Consider the following 20,700-nt stretch of genomic DNA (forward strand, 5'->3'; position numbering starts at 1 on the left):
CTACCACGGTAGTATTGATATATATCATTTATGTCTTAGTTATTTCAGGTCACTCTAACAAAACACCATAGACTGACTTAAACAACAAATATTTGTTGATATTTCTCCCAGTTCTAGAGGCTGGGGAGTCCAAGACCCAGGTTCCATAGTGTCTGGTGAGAGCCCTCTTTCTGGTTTGCAAATAACTCCCTTCTTGTTGTATCCTCACATGATGGAGGAAGAGAAGACTCTAGTTTCTTCCTCTTCTTCTAAGAGAACTAATTCCATCTGGGGGCTCCACCCTCTTGACCTCATCTAAACCCAATTACCTGCCAAAGATCCCACTTCCAAATACCATCACATTGGGAGTTAGGGTTTCAATATTAGAATGAGGGGGAGGGCAGGGTAGGTGACACAAACATTCAGTGCCCTTAACATGAATTCAGCCAATGGTACTTTCTTTCTTTATAAATATAAACATTTTAGAAAATAAGATGAGCCTGTTTATTCTCTTTGCAACATGTTCTTTCCTCTAGAAATAGAAATATATCAGAAATATATTTCTATGTCTTCTGGAATAGTCTTCTGTAAGAATAGTTTGGATGATCATCTCACTTCATGGTGTCACAGTTCACTTCATATCCTGGGCTGGGCTTTTAAGTGATTCCTCTTCTTCACCATTCTGGATAGGTTGTGCTGATTTCATTCCCTGTCTCTTATGGCGCATGGAGCACCTAGCCCTCACTCCACAAACAGCCCCTGGAAGAAGTAACTCCGTGTATCCTATGGCACTTCTTTTCCCAGACAAATGATGGTTGATTGGATGAAGTCAGCCAATCAATCGGCACTCAGCAAGTAATCAGTCTAAATCAATCAAGAATTTTAACTAAGAGAACCAGAAAATATAGACGAGAATAGGCATTTCAAATGAAAGATACCTTGCAAACTAATACTTGTGCCTAAAAGAACCTTGGCTAAAAAAAATCTGTGGTAAAGCTCAAGGCTGAATCTTTTTTCTTTTAACCTATTCATGATTATTTCTTAGAATAATGTTCAGAAATGGGATGCTAGCTCAACTTTATGTATTTTTTAAAAAGTTTTGACATGTATTGCCAAATTGCTCTCTAAACGTTATTCTCTTCCCAAACATCACTAAAGGTTAGTTTTTCCAATTGTATTTCCAAAATGGTATCTCATTGTTTTATGTTGCATATTTATGAATTCCAAGTGGGCTTTAATGTTTTCTGTGGGTATTAGGATTTTGTATTTCTTCTTTAGTGAATTGACATTTGTGATCATTTGCCCATTTTTTTCTGAAGTAATCATAATTTTCTTTTTGATTTAAAATAACTCTCTATATGTTACAGACTTTAATCTTCATCAGGATACTTTTCACTGTGAGCTAGTGGGAGTCAGAAGGAAGGGTAGAAAAGATAGACCAAGGATTTGGGTGAAGGTCAGCAGCCAAAAGAGGATCAGGTCAGGAGACACTCCACCCTTGACTCTTCTTCCTTTTTCCTAGATGTGTCTTAAATGTGAAATACAAGTGTCGCTGGACACTCATAGAGACTTTCGAAGGGGTATATAGACATAGAGATTTTTAAGGGAGTTAAGTTCTAGATGTTTACATTTTATATAACTTGTTCCTTAAATTGACTGCCTAAGAAATCCTTTCTTTCCTATTTCAATTCTCCTGTAGTGTTTCTCTCATTTTACAAAATCTCATTATGGTGATTTGTACTAAGACATGCATATAATTCAACTGGGAGACATGCTATAACTACCTCTACTTGCATCTACATGAACAAGATTTCTTGGTGTTTTTATTGAGATGCATTTTCAAAAATTAAAAATTATTTTTCTTAATAATGAACTATCAAAAGTTGTAATATATCCATCTTGTTTTGATCAGTTATGGCATATGTTAATCAGGATAGTATAAGTTACCTTAGTAACCAATATACCTAAAACTTCAATGGCTTAACACACCAAAAGTGTATTGCTAATTTTTATATCACAATCCAGTTCAGACAAGGAGGCTCTTTGGGGATTCTCCTCCAAGGGGAGCCTAGATCATTATGCTTCCATCTCTCATCTTTGCCATCTCAGAGTTTTAGGATTCCAACAGGGAAACTGAAGGAGACAGAGAAAGGGAAAGAGAGAGAAAGAAATAGAGCTCAACTCACTGTTAACTAGAACAGGAAACAATACATCATTTCTGTTCACACTCCCAATGGGAAACTAAGAAATATAAACTTCCTGTACCTCCAAAAAGAGAAAAGAGTGTGGTGAACACACATTGTCTCTGCTACAGGTATTTTCAGTAATGACTGTAATGATAACTCAATCCAGATGGTTTGTTTTAACAGACCTTGTGACTACAGATTTTTTAAAAAGCTTTAATTTTACTTTATTTTTATACAGAAGTATGGTGCTACGGTTGATAAAGAATACACCTGCCAATGCAGGAGACACAAGAGACGTGGGTTCAATCCCTGGGTCAGGAAGATCCCCTAGAGTAGGAAATGGCAACCCATTCCAGTATTCTTGCCTGAAAAATCCCATGGAGAGAGAAGCCTGGCAGTCTAGAGTCCATGGGCTTACAAAGAATTGGACAAGACTGAGTACACACACACTGTCATGTGCATGAAATAGTTAAATAAATACTCTTAATCACAAAAATACATTTTATTAGGATAAAATTATGGAAATGAATAGAAATAAAAATAGAAGGGGAAAACAAAAAGATGTAAAATTGCAACTATTACTTAGTGGATGATAGTGGATATCAATTTGCTATAGTATTTACATTCTCTTGGATTTATTATAACAAGTTAAGTAAATATCACTTTAAAGGGCTTCCTGGACAGCTCAGTGGTAAAGAACCTGCCCTCAGTGTCTTCGCAGGAGACACAGAAGATGCGGGTTCGATCCCAGGATTGGAAAGATGCCCTGGAGGAGAAAATGGCAATCCACTCCAGTATTCTTGTCTGGAGAATCCCATAGACAGAGGAGCCTGGCAGGCTAGAGTCCATGGCATCGCAAAGAGTCAAACAGGACTGAGCGTGCATGCACGCATGCACACATGTGCTCACACACACACACACATATCACTTTGAAAAAGCCAGTATTGACACAGACCATAAATTATACCCTTTGCTACTATTCAAGGTTTTGATAAAATGTTTTACATTACAACATAAAACTGAAGCAGGGTGCATAGTTTTTCAAAATTTCCTTAGGAGATAGTGAACAAAAACTTTGCAGCCCAGTATCCTATCCTATCTTTAAAGAAACACCCACCCAATTTGATTTTTTTCTTTAAAACTATCAAGAAAGAAAGAAAAATACACTGTTAATGGAACTGCTTCTGCCGTACTGGACTTGCAGATGCCAAGGGTTGCAAACCATGGTAGTTTATGACATAAGCTTCCCAGAAAGTCTAAGGAGAGTGCCAAGTAAGAAATGTATTTCTTGGCAGAGTTCATGTGTCAAGGTAGCAACCAGACCCACACTGAGCCACGCCCTGCTTAGCTTTGCGGTCAAGCTACCTTAGGATTTCAATCTTCCCCCTTGAAATCGGTGAATTCTTATTGCCTTACTCATCAGCTGATCATATTGAACCACTCTCTCAGCTAAATAAACATCCTGCCACTTTCCAGAAGAATCTAAAGTAGCCTGTCTTTTTGACTGCCGTTTTAGACAGGGGCCTAGCTCTCCTTCCTAAAAAGGCCCATTGACCTTTATTGCAAGTGAAATAGCTTATGGGAACAGTAAATGGCTAACCTCACTGTCCCATAAAATAGAGCTTGCTATAGCCTCTCCTCGCTCAGTCCTGGCGAGAAGCCTGTAATAGCACTCCTCGTAAAAGCCTCCGTGCCATTCCCCAGGTGCAACCCTTTACAGAAGTACAACTAGGGAGTTTCCAAAATGGCTTGAAGAGAAGGTCATCTAAGAATAATGCCAACTATTTAGCAGATGTTTCTTGGCCAGAATTTGACTTTTTTTTTTTTTTTTGCATTTACTCTTTTGTAACTAGTATAAATGACAGCTGGCAATATACCAGAAACATAGAAGAGGAAGCTTACATTAAAAGGCCATTGAGATCTTAACTCCCCGACCAGGGATCGAACCTGCACCTTCTGCATTTTAAGGTGAAGTCTTAACCACTGGGGAAACAGCCAGGCAAGTCCCACAATACCTTTGGTAGGCTGAGGTCAGACCCAAGAATTTGCATTTCAAAGGCTTTTCCAAGAGATGCTGTTCTTGTTGACCCCAGCTGCACTTTGAGAATCATTGCTTTAAATTGTAGCATGACTAGAAGAAGTTGATGGAATTCCTTTAGAACAATCTGCTGGGAGTTGACAATGCCTTCTTTTTAAAATTAAGCGAATGTTACATTTAAAAAAAAAGAAACAATACTGTAGCAAGTTTAATAAAGACTAAAAATGGTCCACATCAAAAAAAAAATCTTAAAAAAAAGCCATTGAGAATGCCATCTGATTTGGAGATTAAAAAATAAATTCTACTCTCTGAACCAAAGAAGTTATAAAATAGAAATTTTTGTCACATTTCTAAAATAAATAAATGATTCTATAGTATTGATTGAGTACCAACCATTTGCAAGGTGGAGTGCTACAGGAACTAAGAAGAAAGATATCAGCTTCAAAGTCAAGAATTCAGAAAATCTTTTTCTAAGCAACACCGTTATCTCCTTCACATATTGTATTTTCGTCAAGGAGTTTATCACTGCCTGACATTTTCTCCTTTATTTCTTTATTGGTCTCTCTCCCCCTGAGTCTGTAAGCTTCATGACTGTTGAGACTTTGCCCATTCTATCATAGCTGCATCCCCAGGGTTCAGCATTAAACCCAGGATGCTGTAGACTTACATCAAATTTTGTCAAAGAATGAGTAAATTCCCACCTTGAGAAGGAGCGTGGACTCACAAGGGGCTGAAATGTACACCCCAAATATCAATAATATTCATTTATATGTTCAGAAAAAAAAGAGCTCAAACAAACCATAAGGGGCTTAGTGGGAACTTTCCTTTTTCACTTTTTACAATCAGCATCTACATATATTTTTAGAAAAACAAATATAAAACTGTAAAATAAATGTAAATTAAAAAAAAAAAAGCATGTAACTTTGATATTCCTAAGAATAGCTTCACCTTAAGCTTGAACATAAAGATAATGCATGAAAAATTATATTCTTTGCTGACGCTTCTAACCATCATGTGCAAAGATGGATTAATACCTACTACTCAACCTGTTGTTTAGTTTATTTTGTTTGGGTTTTGTTATACTTGCTTTTTCTTTTCCAAAAGGGGTAACATACTATTAATATTATGTAATATGTATTTAGCTGAAAAGAATATTAAATAAATTTGCTCAAACTACAGCTTTATGAAATTTTAGTTTACATTATTAACATTTTATTAGAAAGAAACCTTTACTTTCCTTTAGACATGAAAATCCCATGCATGGAGGAGCCTGGTAGGCTGCAGTTCATGGGGTCGCTAAGAGTCGGACTGAGCGACTTCATTTTCACTTTTCACTTTCATGCATTGGAGAAGGAAATAACCCACTCCGGTGCTCTTGCCTAGAGAATCCCAGGGACTGGGGAGCCTGGTGGGCTGCCGTCTATGGGGTCGCACAGAGTCGGACACGACTGAAGTGACTTAGCAGCAGCAGCAGACATGTTATTAAGTTTACTAAATCTTTATTTACGCATCCATTTGGCATTTTGGAATCACATGGTCTCCTGTCCCTTTCCTTTTTTTAAAAAAAATATTTATTTATTTGGCTGCTTTGGGTCTTAGTTGTGGCATGTGCGATCTATTACCCTAGCCAGGGATCAAACCCGGGCCACCTGCTTTGGGAGTCTTAACCACTAGACCACCAGGGAAGTCCCTCCTCCCCCTTTCTTTTCCCTTCTCCCATGAGAGAATATCTCTGACGTAATTTCAGAAAGGGCTTGCCTGATAGCTTAGTTGGTAAAGAATCTGCCTGCAGTGCAGGAGACCCTTGGTTCAATTCCTGGGTCGGGAAGATCCCTGGAGACGGGATAGGCTACCCACTCCAGTATTCTTGGGCTTCTCTTGTGACTCAGCTGGTAAAGAATCTGCCTGCAATGAAGGAGACCTTCGATCCCTAGGATCTTCTAGGGAAGCTCCCTTGAAGAAGGGAAAGGTTACCCACTCCAGTACTCTGGCCTGAAGAATTTCATGGACTGTATAGTCCATTGGGTCACAACAAGTCAGACACGAGAGAGTTTCCCTTTCAATTTTAGAAAAGAAAGTATGATTAATGAGTCAAAACTATAAAAATATTAATGCCTCCTGAAGCAAGTTTTCAGTTTGTTTTTTAGACCTTAACTTGTTTGATTTTGCAGTACCTTATAAGGTATAAATATATTCATTTCATACAACCCTCAAGGGCTTCAAGCAATACAAATAATGTCTTAATTGCTAGTTAATTTACACCCATAGTTGCCCTCTTTAATCCTAGAATAAGCCCATCTTCTGAGACATATCTGTTTGTTTACTGATAAATATTATGATTTAGAATCCCTCACTGGAAGCCTTCCTACATAAGGAAAAATGTAAGTTAGACTTCTTTCCTGAACAACACTATCACATAAAGCTTTATCCTTGTTGTCGTTTAGTTACTAGGCCGTGTCCAACTCTTTTGAGACCCCATGAACTGTGGCCTGCCAGGTTCCTCTGTCCATGGGATTCTCCAGGCAAGAATACTGGAGCGGGTTGCCATTTCCTTCTCCAGAGGATCTCCCCAACCAGGGATCAAACCCACGTCTTCTGCACTGGCAGGCAGATTCTTTACCATTGAGCCACCAGGTCAGGTCCACAACTCATAAGATATTAGGCGAAAATGGACACTGAAAAATATTTTGATGTACAGTCAATTCAAGGGTGACGGAACAGTAGTGTGGGGATGCGACATACAGGTCCCTTCCCCAAGTGTGGTGAATCACTCGGCTGGCAGAGAGCTCCCCTGGGATAACAATACCACCAAAAGAACCTCTTGACACTCACTAATTGAGGCTGATAGCACCATTTGGATAGGCTTAGAGCCAAAAGAATGCCAAGGTCAATGTATTTGTAGCAAGTATTAATTCTTATCAGTTTTAAAATGAAAACCATAAACAACATTTAAGACAGTTTTAGAGAAATCATATCATAGTCCAAAACTATTATGTAACTGTTTTCTGTTTTGCATAAGGCCTTCCATTTCTTATAGACAGTTAACACTAGTTATAATCATAGGTATTTTATCTTCTGCTTCAGTTAACTTTATATCATAAGCATGTTTCCAAGTTTGTATAGAGCTTTCATAATTATTATTTTTAATGACTATGTGAAGGCCATTTGATTAATTTTATTACTCTGTCTATCCTCAATGCCTATTATACTCAATGAGTCCTGATGAGAGCATAGGATGAGTGCGTGTGTTCTCTGTCACTTTAGTCGTGTCTGACTCTTTGTGACCCCATGGACTGTAGCCCGCCAGGCTCCTCTGTCCATGGGATTCTCCAGGCAAGAACACTGGAGTGGATTACCATGCCCTCCTTGGGCTTAGGATGATGCTACTCTAAATGCTAGTGCCAAAACACCTCAATTCAAATGTCAGTTTATTAACCTCTGTGCCTTAGTCTTCTGGTCTGTAAAATGGGGTTGATGACAACTCCAACCACACGGGTTTGTCATGATTAAATGAATTAATTTTCTTAAAGTGCTTAGACAAGTGCCTGGTACATGGTAAGCCATCAATAAATGTGAACTATTATTATTGATGTATCAAGGTAAATGACTTTGGAGCCTTCAGGTCATCTCTTGCTTTTGCTATTGCAGACAGCAATGTAATGAACATCTCTACTTATCAGATGTTTTGCTTCTGTTTAATTATTTCCTTAGATTAAATTTCTAGGAATAGATTGCTAGGTCAAAGAGTTTATCACAATGATTACTTTCAAAGAAATTCCTTTAACCTTTCCCCTTGAAGAAGATGTGATGGCATGGAAAACAAACACTAGTTGATATAAAAGGGATGATCAAGAAAAGGAATCATGGCTTTATTTAACAACAATAATTTTAGTAAAAACACATTTTATTCATAAAACTAGGTAGACATTATACAAAGCCCTGGGTCCTGTTCAACTGATTTAATCCAACAAGTATTTCCCTGCCTATTCTATGCTTGTTCCATGCTAGGTATTAAGTAGAGTATGGAAGGTTATGAAGTGACCTTTGTCCTTAAAGACTCAAAATCTATGTAAGAAAGTGAAATATGAAGGTAGTATGAGACTATAGAATCAAGGGCCAAATTTTATATATATATATATATATATATTTTTTTTTTTTTTTTAATCCAAAATCTGTGATACAGATACCAAGTATTAGGCATAGTCAGCTGGCAATAAAGAAACAATATTCAGTTTCAGTGAAGAAAAAGTGTGTGTATTGGGGAGGTGGGGTATGTAAGATACAAGTGCACTTATACACAAAACGGAAGCAGACTCACAGACATAGAAAACAAATTTATGTTTACCAAAGGGGAGCGGGGAGATAAATCAGGAGGATGAGATTAACATATACTCACTAATATATATAAAACCAACAAGGACCTATATAGCACAGTGAACTAAAGTCAGTATTTTGTAAAAACCTATAAGGAAAAAGAATATATATACACACACACATATATGAGCTTCCCAGGTGACCCAGACAGTAAAGAATCTGCTGCTTGCAATGCAAGAGACCCAGGTTCAATCCCTGGAAAACGGCATGGCAACCCACTCCAGTATTCTTGCCTGGAGAATTCCGTGGACAGAGAGGAGCCTGGTGGGCTGCAGTCCATGGGGTCACAAAGAGTCAGACATGACTGAGTGACTAACACACACACACATACATGCATATTCATGTATCTTAGATGTTTCATACCTCAAACCAACATAATATTGTAAATTAACTATACTTCAATTAAAAATTAATAGTTAATTCATTAAATATATTAAGCAAAAAAGAAGGAAAAAGAGAAAAGTATGTGACCATCCAAGTGATAACTAAATTAAGCTCCTCTTTTTTCCTAAGAATCTAACATTTTACAATTTCTTCTAATACACCTCAAACATTTTCCGTACCAAACAGAAAATGTTTGCTTTTCCGAAGACACATTCTTATCCCTGCTGGTTAAGATTAAAGCGCTCCTCAGGCTTCAGAGGTGGGCTTCAGCCAAGGGGGCCTGAAAGGGGTGCTCAGGAGTGGAGGTGTCCTTGGTCAAGATCTCTGTGTGTGTGTCTGTTTAGGAAGGGCTTCTGCCAGCTGAGCTGAAATAGCAAAATCATCTCCATTTCCCTCGTTTTGAGGGAAGCACTGCTAAAGCATCTTAAACGAGCAACATCTCCGACCACAAGACCCACTACTTTACTGAATGTTGAAGGAAGCAGGACCAACTGCCTCTTCTTTTTGAGATGAGCAAGATCATTGGTTTGTTTCCAGGAAGCCAAACCTGAAATAGAAGCAGAGACCTTTCCTGCCACTGAGGCAGACTTCCCAGTCACTGTAAACCCTTTCTGTAGGGCGCAAGCCCCAGATAAAGGGTCTTCCAGTCTTTAAAACGGCCTGCCAAATACCATGCGTGTACCTTATCCAGCAGTTTTCAAGCTGCCTACTATGTACAGATCCTCTTGAACTGACAGGCTCCAGATTTTCCCAATCGGTTTAAGCCTCTGCAATGTCCAGAGAAGGAGCTGCTTTGCCCAAACAGGTCCCAAAGCAGACAAGTGAAACTGTCTTCCTTATATGGTGAAAAGCGCCCTGTCGCTTTAAGGCCAAGAGATTTGGCTGCAGATGGTCCCTGGGAAGTTTGCAGGCAGCCCCATCCTGTGTCTGCTCCTCTCCTTGCAGCTGTGCAGGTGAGTTTCCAAACCTTCTTTCCCCAATTTGCCCTCTACAGTCTCTCTTCTGGCGTAGCCAGTTGGTAATGCCCTTACAGAGGGCTAGAGAAATTCAGGGTCAATAGAGATGGTGTTGTTTGAAGAAGTTTGAGCTGAAGGAAAAAAAAAAAAAACCCAAGCTTACTAGGAAAATGTGCAGTAATGCAGCCAAGGAGGATGCTTTCAACTTCCAGTGGGGAGGCAGCATCAAGGTTACAGGAGGCCCTGAGGCTTTCCGGGACCAAGCAGGGGAGGAGAGACAGACTCTAGGTAAGACCCTGCAGGGGTGAGTTTGGACTTATAAGCTATAGAACCTGGTCAGCTGCAAGTCTAAGCCAGACAGAGGTGAGAGGAAATAATACTTCTGCAAATGCTGAAGGCTTTACAGGAGATGGAGCTACAGGGTTGACTGTAGAAAGTGAACGTGAAATGTTTGCAGCGTCTGCTGGCATGGAAGGCTGCAGCCTTAACCCTTCGTTCAGCCTGGCTGATTAGCAAGTAGGATTTGACTGCACAGAAGGCGGGCGGGGGTGGGGATGTGTGTGGAGTATTGCAGTAGAGACTAAAACAAATGGGTAAGACCATGATCTATGATCGTGGAACCGCATCTCCGGTATCCCCACAGTACCACCTGCAAAGAAAAGAGCTTTTCTAAGCTCAGAAATTCTGTGTCATCCACAGGCAAAGAGCTGCAAGAAGTCTCATTTAAGCTGCTTACTGCTCTGTCATTTACTAATTCAGTTTCCTGATTTCTTTTCTCCCATGGCCTGGCGCCCCCCAAGATATTAATTTGAAATTAATGAATAGAACTTTTTAACAGCTAGAGATGTGCTAGCAGAAGTATGTCTGTGAGAGCCTGAGATGTATTTGGGGGTTGGGGTTGGGATTTTATGGATAGGGTGAAAAGAGACAGGATGGCATAAGAGGAGAAACACTCGATGGTCATTTTACAAAGTATGCAAAGCCCTTCAACTGAGCCCATTCGTCAGCTACAGCCAAAATAGAAGTCCACCCAGGAATTTAAAAAGAGTGATGCCAAATGATAGGATTGGGCTTGTCTTCCCTCCTGGTTGAGTCTGGGGCCATTCATCTTTCAGAGGCCAGTGGTTTCTCTACAGTTGTTGTGTGGGGGAGTGAACCCAGAGGCTAGATTAAAATTCCTTACATACCCCATGCCTCTAAAAAATATTCATTCATCTGAGTAGTCACTGAAGAATTTGTTTTATTATTAACTAACAAGTGCTCTATCTACTTGTTTTCTTAAGACAGAATGTTCATGAAAAAAAGGTTTGTTTTATCAACAGGGATTTGTTAGTGCAAGAGGTCCTCTTTTCTCACTTGTGATGGCTGGGCAAAGTGAGAATTATAGCTTGCTGAAACGCTGATGTCCTGAGCAGAAAGTTAAATTTTGAGTTCATAATTTGGAAGAGAGCAGGGAGTGTGAGTATAATTTTACTTCATTTGTTTCAAGTTAAATCCAGAAAGCAGTGTCGAATATACTGCTTTCAAATATGAACACTGCCAAGAAAAACAAAATCTAATCCCCAAAGCTGGAAAATCTCTAAAAGTAACAGACTGTGATCTTTTATAAGCTAAATCAAAGTGTGAAAAGGAAAAAGGATGTGGCTTCCTGAACATCTCACATACTGACCCTCAATCACACATCAACTAGAGGACATCTCTTAAGTGATTTATTTTATCTGTGCCTCGGTTTCCTCACCATTAAACTGGGCATTTCTGTGAGGGACTTTCCAGTGAAATGGAAAGATCCACTGGAGCTGGAACTGAGCAGATCTGAGTTAAATTTTCCAGTCCCTTCATTTATTCCATAACCTTAAGCGAGTTACATAGCCAGTCTGAACCTTGGTTTCCTTATTTGTAAAGAGAGTAAATAATTAACAACGTCATCAGAATTAGAGGAACCTACCAGGACAGAGGCTCAGACCTGCATGTCCTTGGACTTGGAGAGCAGGACATTGTGAAAAGAGAACAATCTAAACATGGGTAATGTTGAAAAAACAAGAAGATTTTTATTCAGAAGTGTGTCCAGTGCCATACCATGGAAAAGGCAGGCAGGCACAAGATTGAGCCAAATCTCCATGGTCTTTCTGGGCAAAAGACAGGTCAAGCCCCTGGATTTTCTTACACAGATTCCAACAGGAACAAAGGCATCTCCTGGGGAGAGGAGACACTGATGGGGTATATGGAGAATCCCAAGAAGTACATTCGTGGAACAAAAATGATCTTCACGGGCATTAAAAAGATGGCAGAAAGGGCAGACCTAATAACTTATCTCAGAAAAGCTACTAATGAGTAATAGTTGTGCATTGCCTTGTTTGTTACAAAACTGAAATGTCTCATGAGCTTTTTTATGTGTACCACATTTAAATAGACCTCATATAGCAGTGTTCCAATCATGAATAGCTGGTAGGATATTTATTTTGGATAGTCCTGATTTATATAGACTGACTCATGGTTAAATTAATATGGTCAGCTTTTTTAATTTTGATACTAATGTGAGTTCAGCAAGTACTCTCTCTGTTCTCCCCTTCTAAAGACATGACTGGACTTTAGTCATGTCTGGATGAGTAGTGTTCAGCTCTTCATAGAGATGGTGAATGCCATCTCAAAACCTATAGGAAACTGGTTTTACATTTAAATTTATATAACTGGTTACATTAATATATTTAAATATGGAGGATATCCCTTCACTGTGTCATAGAACAGCAAAATTCACCTGTGTTTCACGTTGTATTCATTAGCCTGCTAAAGGCAAGGGCTGAAGATAAGCTGGTAATGTCCACTCTATCTTTTTGGTCTTAACTATTACCAATTTAATTAAAATCCCCTGTATCTAAAATGTTGCCTTTTATTCAATGAAAGGCATTTTAGTGCAGTTCATGTATAATAGCATATAAAGAATATTTAATTCTTTTCATATTTCATAGGTGATCTGTAAGGTCACACGGGCTTCCCAGGTGGCAGGTAAAGAACCCACCTGCCAATGCAGGAGGCATAAGAGATGTGGGTTCAATCTCTTAGTTGGGAATTTCCCCTGGAGGAGGGAATGGCAACCCATTCCAGTAATGTTTCTTGGAGAATCTCACGGACAGAGGAACCTACAGTCCATAGGGTCGCAAGAGTCAGACATGACTGAATCGACTTAGTACACACACAAGGTCACATGCTTTTAAAATTTAGCATCACAAGCTATAACGGCAAACTTTGCTTTTGAATTCTTTACTAAGTCAAACTCAAGTTATAATTCAGGATTGTCTTTTTAACTGCTATTCCAAAACACATATAACTGCAGAATTACCATATGTGATTGGCAATGGTGCTTTGGCCAACTTGTTAGAAACGTTAGAAGAGATATACAATCAACAAAAATTTATAAATTATGTGATCCTAAGGCTTCAGATAATTAAAAACAAAATCACAGATCATAAATAAATTAGAGGAATCTTGGAATCCTGTAGAGTCTCCATAAATATTATTTTTCATTATTTTCTCTATGACTTAGGAAACTATATTGTTCCTTGCAGAGGAGGAAATGAGTTTTGAGAGCAGAAACCAGCTCTGTAGCACAACTTTAGAATCCCTGTTACTTCACCCCCTTCTCCCCACCCTCCTTCAAGAAAGGATGCCCAAGTCCCTAGAAAATCCACTCCTAATTATTAACCAGGCTCATTGCTCAGAAGTTTTTCTTAAGTCAAACTCACTTCCACCTATTTTGTGTTCAGAGATATGAATATTTGGTTGTTTCCCTATGGTATAAAGATAGTCCATGGGCTTCCCAAGTGGCGCTAGTGGTAAAGAACCTGCCTGCCAACGCAGGCGGCATAAGAGACATGGGTTTGATCCCTGGGTCGGGAAGATCCCCTAGAGGAGGGCATGGCAGTGCACTTCAGTATTCTTGCCTGGAGAATCCCATGGGCAGAGGAGCCTGCCAGGCTACAGTCCATAGGGTTGCAAACAGTTGAACATGACTGAAACGACTTAACCACACATGCACACACAGATAGTCCATGTGTGTGAAGAACAATGGCAACCACCTTAGAATCTCAATAAAGGTGGTCTATCCAAAAGCAAGTTTAAACAGCATTTTTAATGGTTTTTGTTGTTGTTGTTATTAGAAGCCACATCTTATAAGTGGTTCAGTAATAACCAATTACTAACTTTCAGTAAAATCTCCTAACACATTCCCACTGCTGTGTTTAAGAACATAGTTAGTGCCACTCTCAGAGTTTTAGTCATTCACTGCAGTCTGTTTTAAGATCAGGGTTACCATACCTGCAATGGGGCTGTGTGTAGGACACAATGTTAAACTGAAAACATTCCTTCCACCAGCTTAGAAAGGTGGTGATAAATAGCAGCAGCAGCAGAAACATTCCATTGGAAACACAAACCACAGCACATGCATTGGCTGGGAATTGACAGCTGTCATTTTTAATTCACATAAGGGTAGGTCACCCCTGTAGCCAGTCTTCTAGTGGTGGATTAACACCGCCTCTGTCAGGATACTGGTTTTGAGGATCTACCCTTGGCCACTTAAAGTAGCTGTGAGACTCTGGGCTAGTTCCTTTATGTATCTGAGCCTCAGGTCCCTGGTCTGCCTCATGGGAATGACAGCAATACTCATACACATGGTTGTGGGAAGAACAGGAAATTTGGAAGTGCAGATACTCAATAATTATGTTGGATCTGAATGCCTAACGTTTTCTAATAAGGTTCTTGTTCTTTAATAATAAGACATTGGCCATCAGTTCAGTTCCGTGTCCAACTCTTTGCAACCCCATGGACTGCAGCACGCCAGGTTTCCCTGTCCATCACCAACTCCCGGAGCTTATTCAAACTCATGTCCATTGAGTCGGTGATGCCATCCAACCATCTCATCCTCTGTCATCCCCTTCTCCTCCCACCTTCAATCTTTTCCAGCATTACGGTCTTTTCAAATGAGTCAGTTCTTTGCATCGGGTGGCCAAGGTATTGGTGTTTCAGCTTCAACATCAGTCCTTCCAATGAATATTCAGGACTGATTTCCTTTAGGATGGACTGGTTGGATCTCCTTGCAGTCCAAGGAATTCTCAAGAGTCTTCTCCAACACCACAGTTCAAAAGCATAAGTTCTTCGGCGCTCAGCTTTCTTTATAGTCCAACTCTCACATACATGCATGACTACTGGAAAAACCATAGCTTTGACTAGATGGACATTTGTTGGCAAAGTAATGTCTCTGCTTTTTAGTATGCTGCCTAGGTTGGTCATAGCTTTTCTTCCAAGGAGCAAGTGTCTTTTCATTTCATGGCTGCAGTCACCATCTGCAGTGATTTTAGAGCCCCAAAAAATAGTCTCTCACTGTTTCCGTTGTTTCCCTATCTATTTGCCATAAGTGATGGGACCAGATGCCATGATCTTAGTTTTCTAAATGTTGAGTTTTAAGCCAGCTTTTTCACTCTCCTCTTTCACTTTCATCAAGAGGCTCTTTCATTCTTCTTTGCGTTCTGCCATAAGGGTGATGTTATTTGCATATCTGAGGTTATTGATATTTCTCCCAGCAATCTTGATTCCAGCTTGTGCTTATCCAGCTCGGCATTTTGCATGATGTACTCTGCATATAAGTTAAATAAGCAGGGTGACAATATACAGCCTTGACGTACTCCTTTCCCTATTTGGAACCAGTCTGCTGTTCCATGCCCAGTTCTAACTGTTGCTTCCTGACCTGCATACAGATTTCTCAGGAGGCAGTCAGGTGGTCTGGTATTCTCATCTCTTTCAGAATTTTCCACAGTTTGCTGTGATTCACACAAAGGCTTTGGCATAGTCAATAAAGCAAAAGTAGATGTTTTCCTGGAATTCTTTTGCTTTTTCAATGATCCAACAGATGTTGGCAATTTGATCTCTGGTTCCTCTGCCTCTTCTAAATCCAGCTTGAACATCTGGAAGTTCATGATTCACGTACTAGAAGCCTAGCTTGGGGAATTTTGAGTATTGCTTTGCTAGCGTGTGAGATGAGTGCAATTGCGGTAGTTTGAGCATTCCTTGGCATTGCCTTTCTTTGGGATTGGAACGAAAACTGACCTTTTCCAGTCCTGTGGCCACTGCTGAGTTTTCCAAACTTGCTGGCACATTGAGTGCAGCACTTTCACAGCATCATCTTTCAGGATTTGAAATAGCTCAACTGGAATCCCATCACCTCCAGTAGCTTTGTTCATAGTGATGCTTCCTAAGGCCCACTTGACTTCACATTCCAGGATGTCTGGCTCTAGGTGAGTGATCACACCATCGTGGTTATCTGGGTCATGAAGATCTCTTTTGTATAGTTCTTCTGTGTATTGTTGCCACTGGCCATAGACCTTGTTTATACCCTTTAGACCAATATGCAAGTATGAGTAGTGTCCAAGAATGTGTAAATTGAATGTTAAATAAAAATTAAGGTTTCAGATTATTGGAACCAAAGAGAAGTCAGTGCTGAGGCCATCCTAGATCGTGCTGCATCTAGGATGCAGCATCGTGTTAACCTAGATCGGTTAACTTTGGAAAACAGGTTTAAAATCTGCTGGATCACACAGGGCTTCCGATAGATTACATTCTCTGAAAGTATTTTATAACTTTGACCCCACTAGAGGTACTTCTGTGTCTGTATACTGGCAGAAAGAGTTGGAATGGGGGATGCAATGGTCTAGGTTGAGCAGGTGGAGCAGAGAAATCCCCTTGGAGTTGGATCTCTTGACACATCTTTGATGCCACCTCCTTCCCGCTGCCCCCAGGCACCTTGAGCTTGTCAGATGCAATTCTGTCATGACATTACCAAGCTGGGGGAGCCTGAGGAAGTGTCTAGATCAGCTGCTTGCCTTCAGTCAAAGCTGCACTTGAAACAACCAGGAACAAGGGCCACCTTCCTCTGCTCAGAGAAGAAGCCTTTCAGTTTCCAGTCTTTGGTCCCCCTGCATCTGGGCCGCATTTGGGAAACTATTCCTTTGCTTTGTACTGCAAACCCATTCTCTCTTGGTGAGCTCCGAGTCCGTCCTTGGTTATAGCAAACTGCTATCCTGCCTGGGGAAGCGGCTGCTAGGGTGGGGCATGCTCATGGGCACATCTTCCTTGAGGGGAGGCACTTCCAGTTTCCTCTCTGATTAACCACCAGCTGAGCACACATGCTTCTTGTTTGACTCGATCACATCTATTCATCCTCTGCCTTCTGTCTCCCTATTGCAGTGCTTCCCAAACTAGAGCGAGCATGCATCAGCAAGGCTTGTTAATGCCGGGATCCATCCCGAGTTTCCGACCTGTAGATCTGAGCTGGGGCCTATGTACCATTTGTTTAGGAACCACTCATCTAGTCCAACACTCTGTCTCAATCTACTATTTCCAGTAAGCTGCACCACCTTCTGCCTTCCAAGATAGTATCTCCTCTCTGTTCTTGGGGGTTAAACAAAGCCTTCTCCTCACCACAGTTCTACGCTACTATTTAGCAAATTCTAATTGTAACAAGCATGGTGATTAACACTCTACTGCCATTATTTGTAATTTTCCCCAACAACCCTACAAGTTTGGTATTATGAGGCCAACCGAAAAAGAGTGAGTAACCAACGTCTCACACGTGACAGAGAGCAAATGTGGTATTCACACTCAGATTGATCTGGAAAGATTTACTCTTTCCAGTATTCCAGGGCTGGCAAATAGATGTTTAACATGTGTGTCAACTCTGGTTCAGTGCTAGTTGCTGCCAGAAGCCCTGGGTTGAGAGTCCCAGATGGAATGAGTGCTCAGCAAGAGGAGGTAGTAAGAGTGGTGAGCTGTACCTGCTGTGAGGCAGGAGTGGAGACAGAACCCATAGCCACGTGTTTGCTACGCCCCAGGTGATGCCCTGTTCGTGGATCAGTTTTTTCAGCTACTAGAATCAGATGAGAGATGGGTATTCAGACTTGTTTCCCAGAAAACAATAAAACACTTCCTTTTTCATCTCCTTCTCCAAAGGGTGAATCTAAATTTTTGAGGCTAGGTTTGAAAAGGTATGGTAGCTTGTAAAGTAAAATGAAATCCAGTCAATATACATATGGTAGTAGCCACAATGGACATTTAGCCTCAAAGTGGTGGAAACAAGAGAATTTATTCATTACGTATGTCTCTGTATGTTATAGGGGCTTCCTTAGTGGATCAGTGATTAAGAATCTGCCTGCCAATGCAGGAGACAAAGGTTCCATCCCTGGGTTGGGAAGATCCCCTGGAGAAGGAAATGGCAACTCACGCTAGTATTCTCCCCTGGGAAATCCCATGGACAGAGGAGCTAGGTGGGCTACAGTCAAGGGGTCACAGAAGAGTCCGACATGACTAAATGACTAAACAACACCAACGACTCTATGTTATATGTGTTTCGTTGTGACCTGTCTAATAGATCACCACATCCTGAATAATCCACTGTGACTTAATAAGGAGGCAGTGGCATTTCTTGTTTTGTTCCTCCCTCCATCACTAATATTCAGTGTGAGATTTGTTATTTTTAGTGTCTTGGTACTTTATCTAAAAAATGAGTTTGATAGTGCTTTTCTGCTTCTTTCCAATATGTATTATGTATGTGGTTAAATGAAAAATAACCTTATGGCATCTATTATTCAACCAACAAATATTTATAAAAATTTATCCCCAGGCTCTAGGGGTATAGCAGCAAACAAAACAGACTGTTCTCATGGAACTTACATTCTAGAGAGGGGAGACAGACAATAAACAAGTAAACAAAGAAGAAAATTGTGTGTCGTGGTAAGTATACATAGTGAGAGTGACTGTGTGTGTGTGTGTATTGCTTAGAAGAGGTGACCTAGGCATGATATTTCTGAGGAGGTGGCATCTAAGATAAGACTTGAATGTGGAAAAGGAGCCAAACATGGGTAGTCTGGGAGTGGAACAGTCCAGGCAGAGAAAAGAGCCCATGCAGAGATCCTGAGGCTGGAGGTAGGCAGGCGCCAGATCATGTAGCCTAGTGGGGATTTTCAGCTGGGGGTGATGCCACCCTCCTTCCCCTGCCTAGATGGTGTTTGAGGATGTGCAGCTGGTGATTTGGATGCAAAATACAGAGTTGAGGACAGAGCACTGTTGGCTTTTGTGGGCAGGACCAGGGATGCTAAACTTGCACTGCTGTGAATGGACGCACCCAAGAAGACTTGTCCTGCTCTTCCTGTCCTCCACATACTGTCTCTGTTGAGAAAGCCTGAGGAGTCTCTGGGGTAAGAAGCTTGAATTTTATCCTGTGTGCAGTGACAAGCTCGTGGAGAACTGTAAGGTTTAAAAGATGATCTTTAAAAAATAATTTTGGTTGACAGGCGAGTGAACTGTGAAGGTCAGAGGTGAAGCAGGTAGATTCAACAGGCAGCTATTTCAGTAATCCAGAATAGAGGCAATACAATGGTGGCCTGGGCAGGGGAGTCACAGTAATGGTTTTGAGAAGTATTGAGTTGACCAAAAGATTCATTCAGGTTTTTCAATAATATGTTATAGAAAAAGCCAAACGAACATTTTAGCTAAGTCAATATTTCTACCTTCAAGAAGACTGCTTAAGTAAGTAAATATAAAATGTTATTCCCCATGACACCCCCATGTTATCTTTTTAAAATTTATTTATTTATTTATGGCTGTGCTCAGTCTTTAAGCATACTTAAGCATATTAAAAAGCAGAGACATTCTTTGCCAACAAAGGTCAGTCTAGTCAAAGCTATGGTTTTTCCAGTGGTCATGTATGGATGTGAGAGCTGGACTATAAAGAAAGCTGAGCACTGAAGAGTTGACGCTCTTGAACTGTGGTGTTGGAGAAGACTCTTGAGAGTCCGTCGGACTGCAAGGAGATCAAACCAGTCAATCCTGAAGGAGATCAGTCCTGAATATTCATTGGAAGGACTGATGCTGAAGCTGAAACGCCAATACTTTGGCCACCTGATGCAAAGAACTGACTCCTTAGAAAAGACCCTGATACTGGGAAAGATTGAAGGTGGGAGGAGAAGGGGACGACAGAGGATGAGATGGTTGGATGGCATCGCTGACACGATGGACAGGAGTTTGAGCAAGCTCCGGGAGACGGTGATGGACAGGGAGGGACAGGGAAGCCTGGCGTTCTGCAGTCCATGGGGTGGCAAAAAGTCAGACACGACTGAGCAACGGAACTTAACTGTGCTAGTCTTTGTTGCTGCGCAGACTTTTCTCTAGTTGTGGTGAGGAGGGGCTACTCTCTAGTTGCTGTCCACAGGCTTCTCGTGGCAGTGGCTTCTCTTGTTGTGGCGCACAGCCTCCAGGGCGCATGGGCTTCAGCAGTTCCGGCTCCTGGGCTCTAGAGCACAAGCTCAATCCTGGCCCACAGGCTTAGTTGCTCCACAGCATGTGGGATCTTCCCGGATCAGGGATGGAACCCACGTCTCTGGCATCGACAGGCAGATTCTTATCCACTGAGCCACCAGGGAAACCCTGATATCTTTTATTTCTCCTTTAAAGATTTTACAGTTTTGGAATCTGCTGGTTTCCTCTGTAGCCATTTAACAGAATCTTTGTGGCACTACAGACTTCGCTCTTTCAAATGCAGGTCCTTATCCTCTTGCTCTTTAACCGAAAAGATCTATGTGCATTTCAAGTTGTTCATAGCTCAGGGAAGTAATCTGTTTGATTTGGGCTTGTAAAAAGAAATAAAATTACATGTGCTTCTTGAATAACAATATGTGATTTCTCTCTCTGAAGGGTCAATAGGAATTAGCCTACATACATCATTTTACACAACTGATGCCTA

At 40.8% G+C, this 20,700-nt stretch overlaps 2 protein-coding genes across 2 annotated transcripts in view; both read left to right on the forward strand.

The window, feature by feature from the left end:
* Positions 1–704: 704 nt before the first annotated feature.
* On the forward strand, positions 705–12,252 carry LOC133073957 (cytochrome c-like). Its single transcript, XM_061167937.1, has 3 exons — positions 705–747; positions 6,120–6,172; positions 11,959–12,252. Exons 1-3 carry the CDS (start codon positions 705–707, stop codon positions 12,250–12,252), a joined length of 390 nt encoding a protein of 129 aa, XP_061023920.1.
* Positions 9,835–20,700, forward strand: part of SCHIP1 (schwannomin interacting protein 1) — a 187,207-nt gene continuing 176,341 nt past the window's right edge. Inside the window, exon 1 of the mRNA XM_061168224.1 lies at positions 9,835–9,914. The gene's annotated coding sequence lies outside the window, so the exon portion shown is untranslated. The remainder of the gene's footprint in view (positions 9,915–20,700) is intronic.

The sequence above is a fragment of the Dama dama genome, chromosome 19, assembly GCF_033118175.1.
Source record: "Dama dama isolate Ldn47 chromosome 19, ASM3311817v1, whole genome shotgun sequence".
Classification (NCBI taxonomy): domain Eukaryota; kingdom Metazoa; phylum Chordata; class Mammalia; order Artiodactyla; family Cervidae; genus Dama; species Dama dama.

What these genes read in the sequence shown, in the direction of transcription:
- LOC133073957 (XM_061167937.1), top strand. Translation starts at nt 705, where the DNA reads ATGGAGCACCTAGCCCTCACTCCACAAACAGCCCCTGGAAGAA. An exon ending in ACAAACAGCCCCTGGAAGAA is followed by an intron (nt 748 to 6,119) that starts GTAACTCCGTGT and finishes CCTGCAATGAAG; the next exon opens with GAGACCTTCGATCCCTAGGA. An exon ending in CTCCCTTGAAGAAGGGAAAG is followed by an intron (nt 6,173 to 11,958) that starts GTTACCCACTCC and finishes TGAAAAAACAAG; the next exon opens with AAGATTTTTATTCAGAAGTG.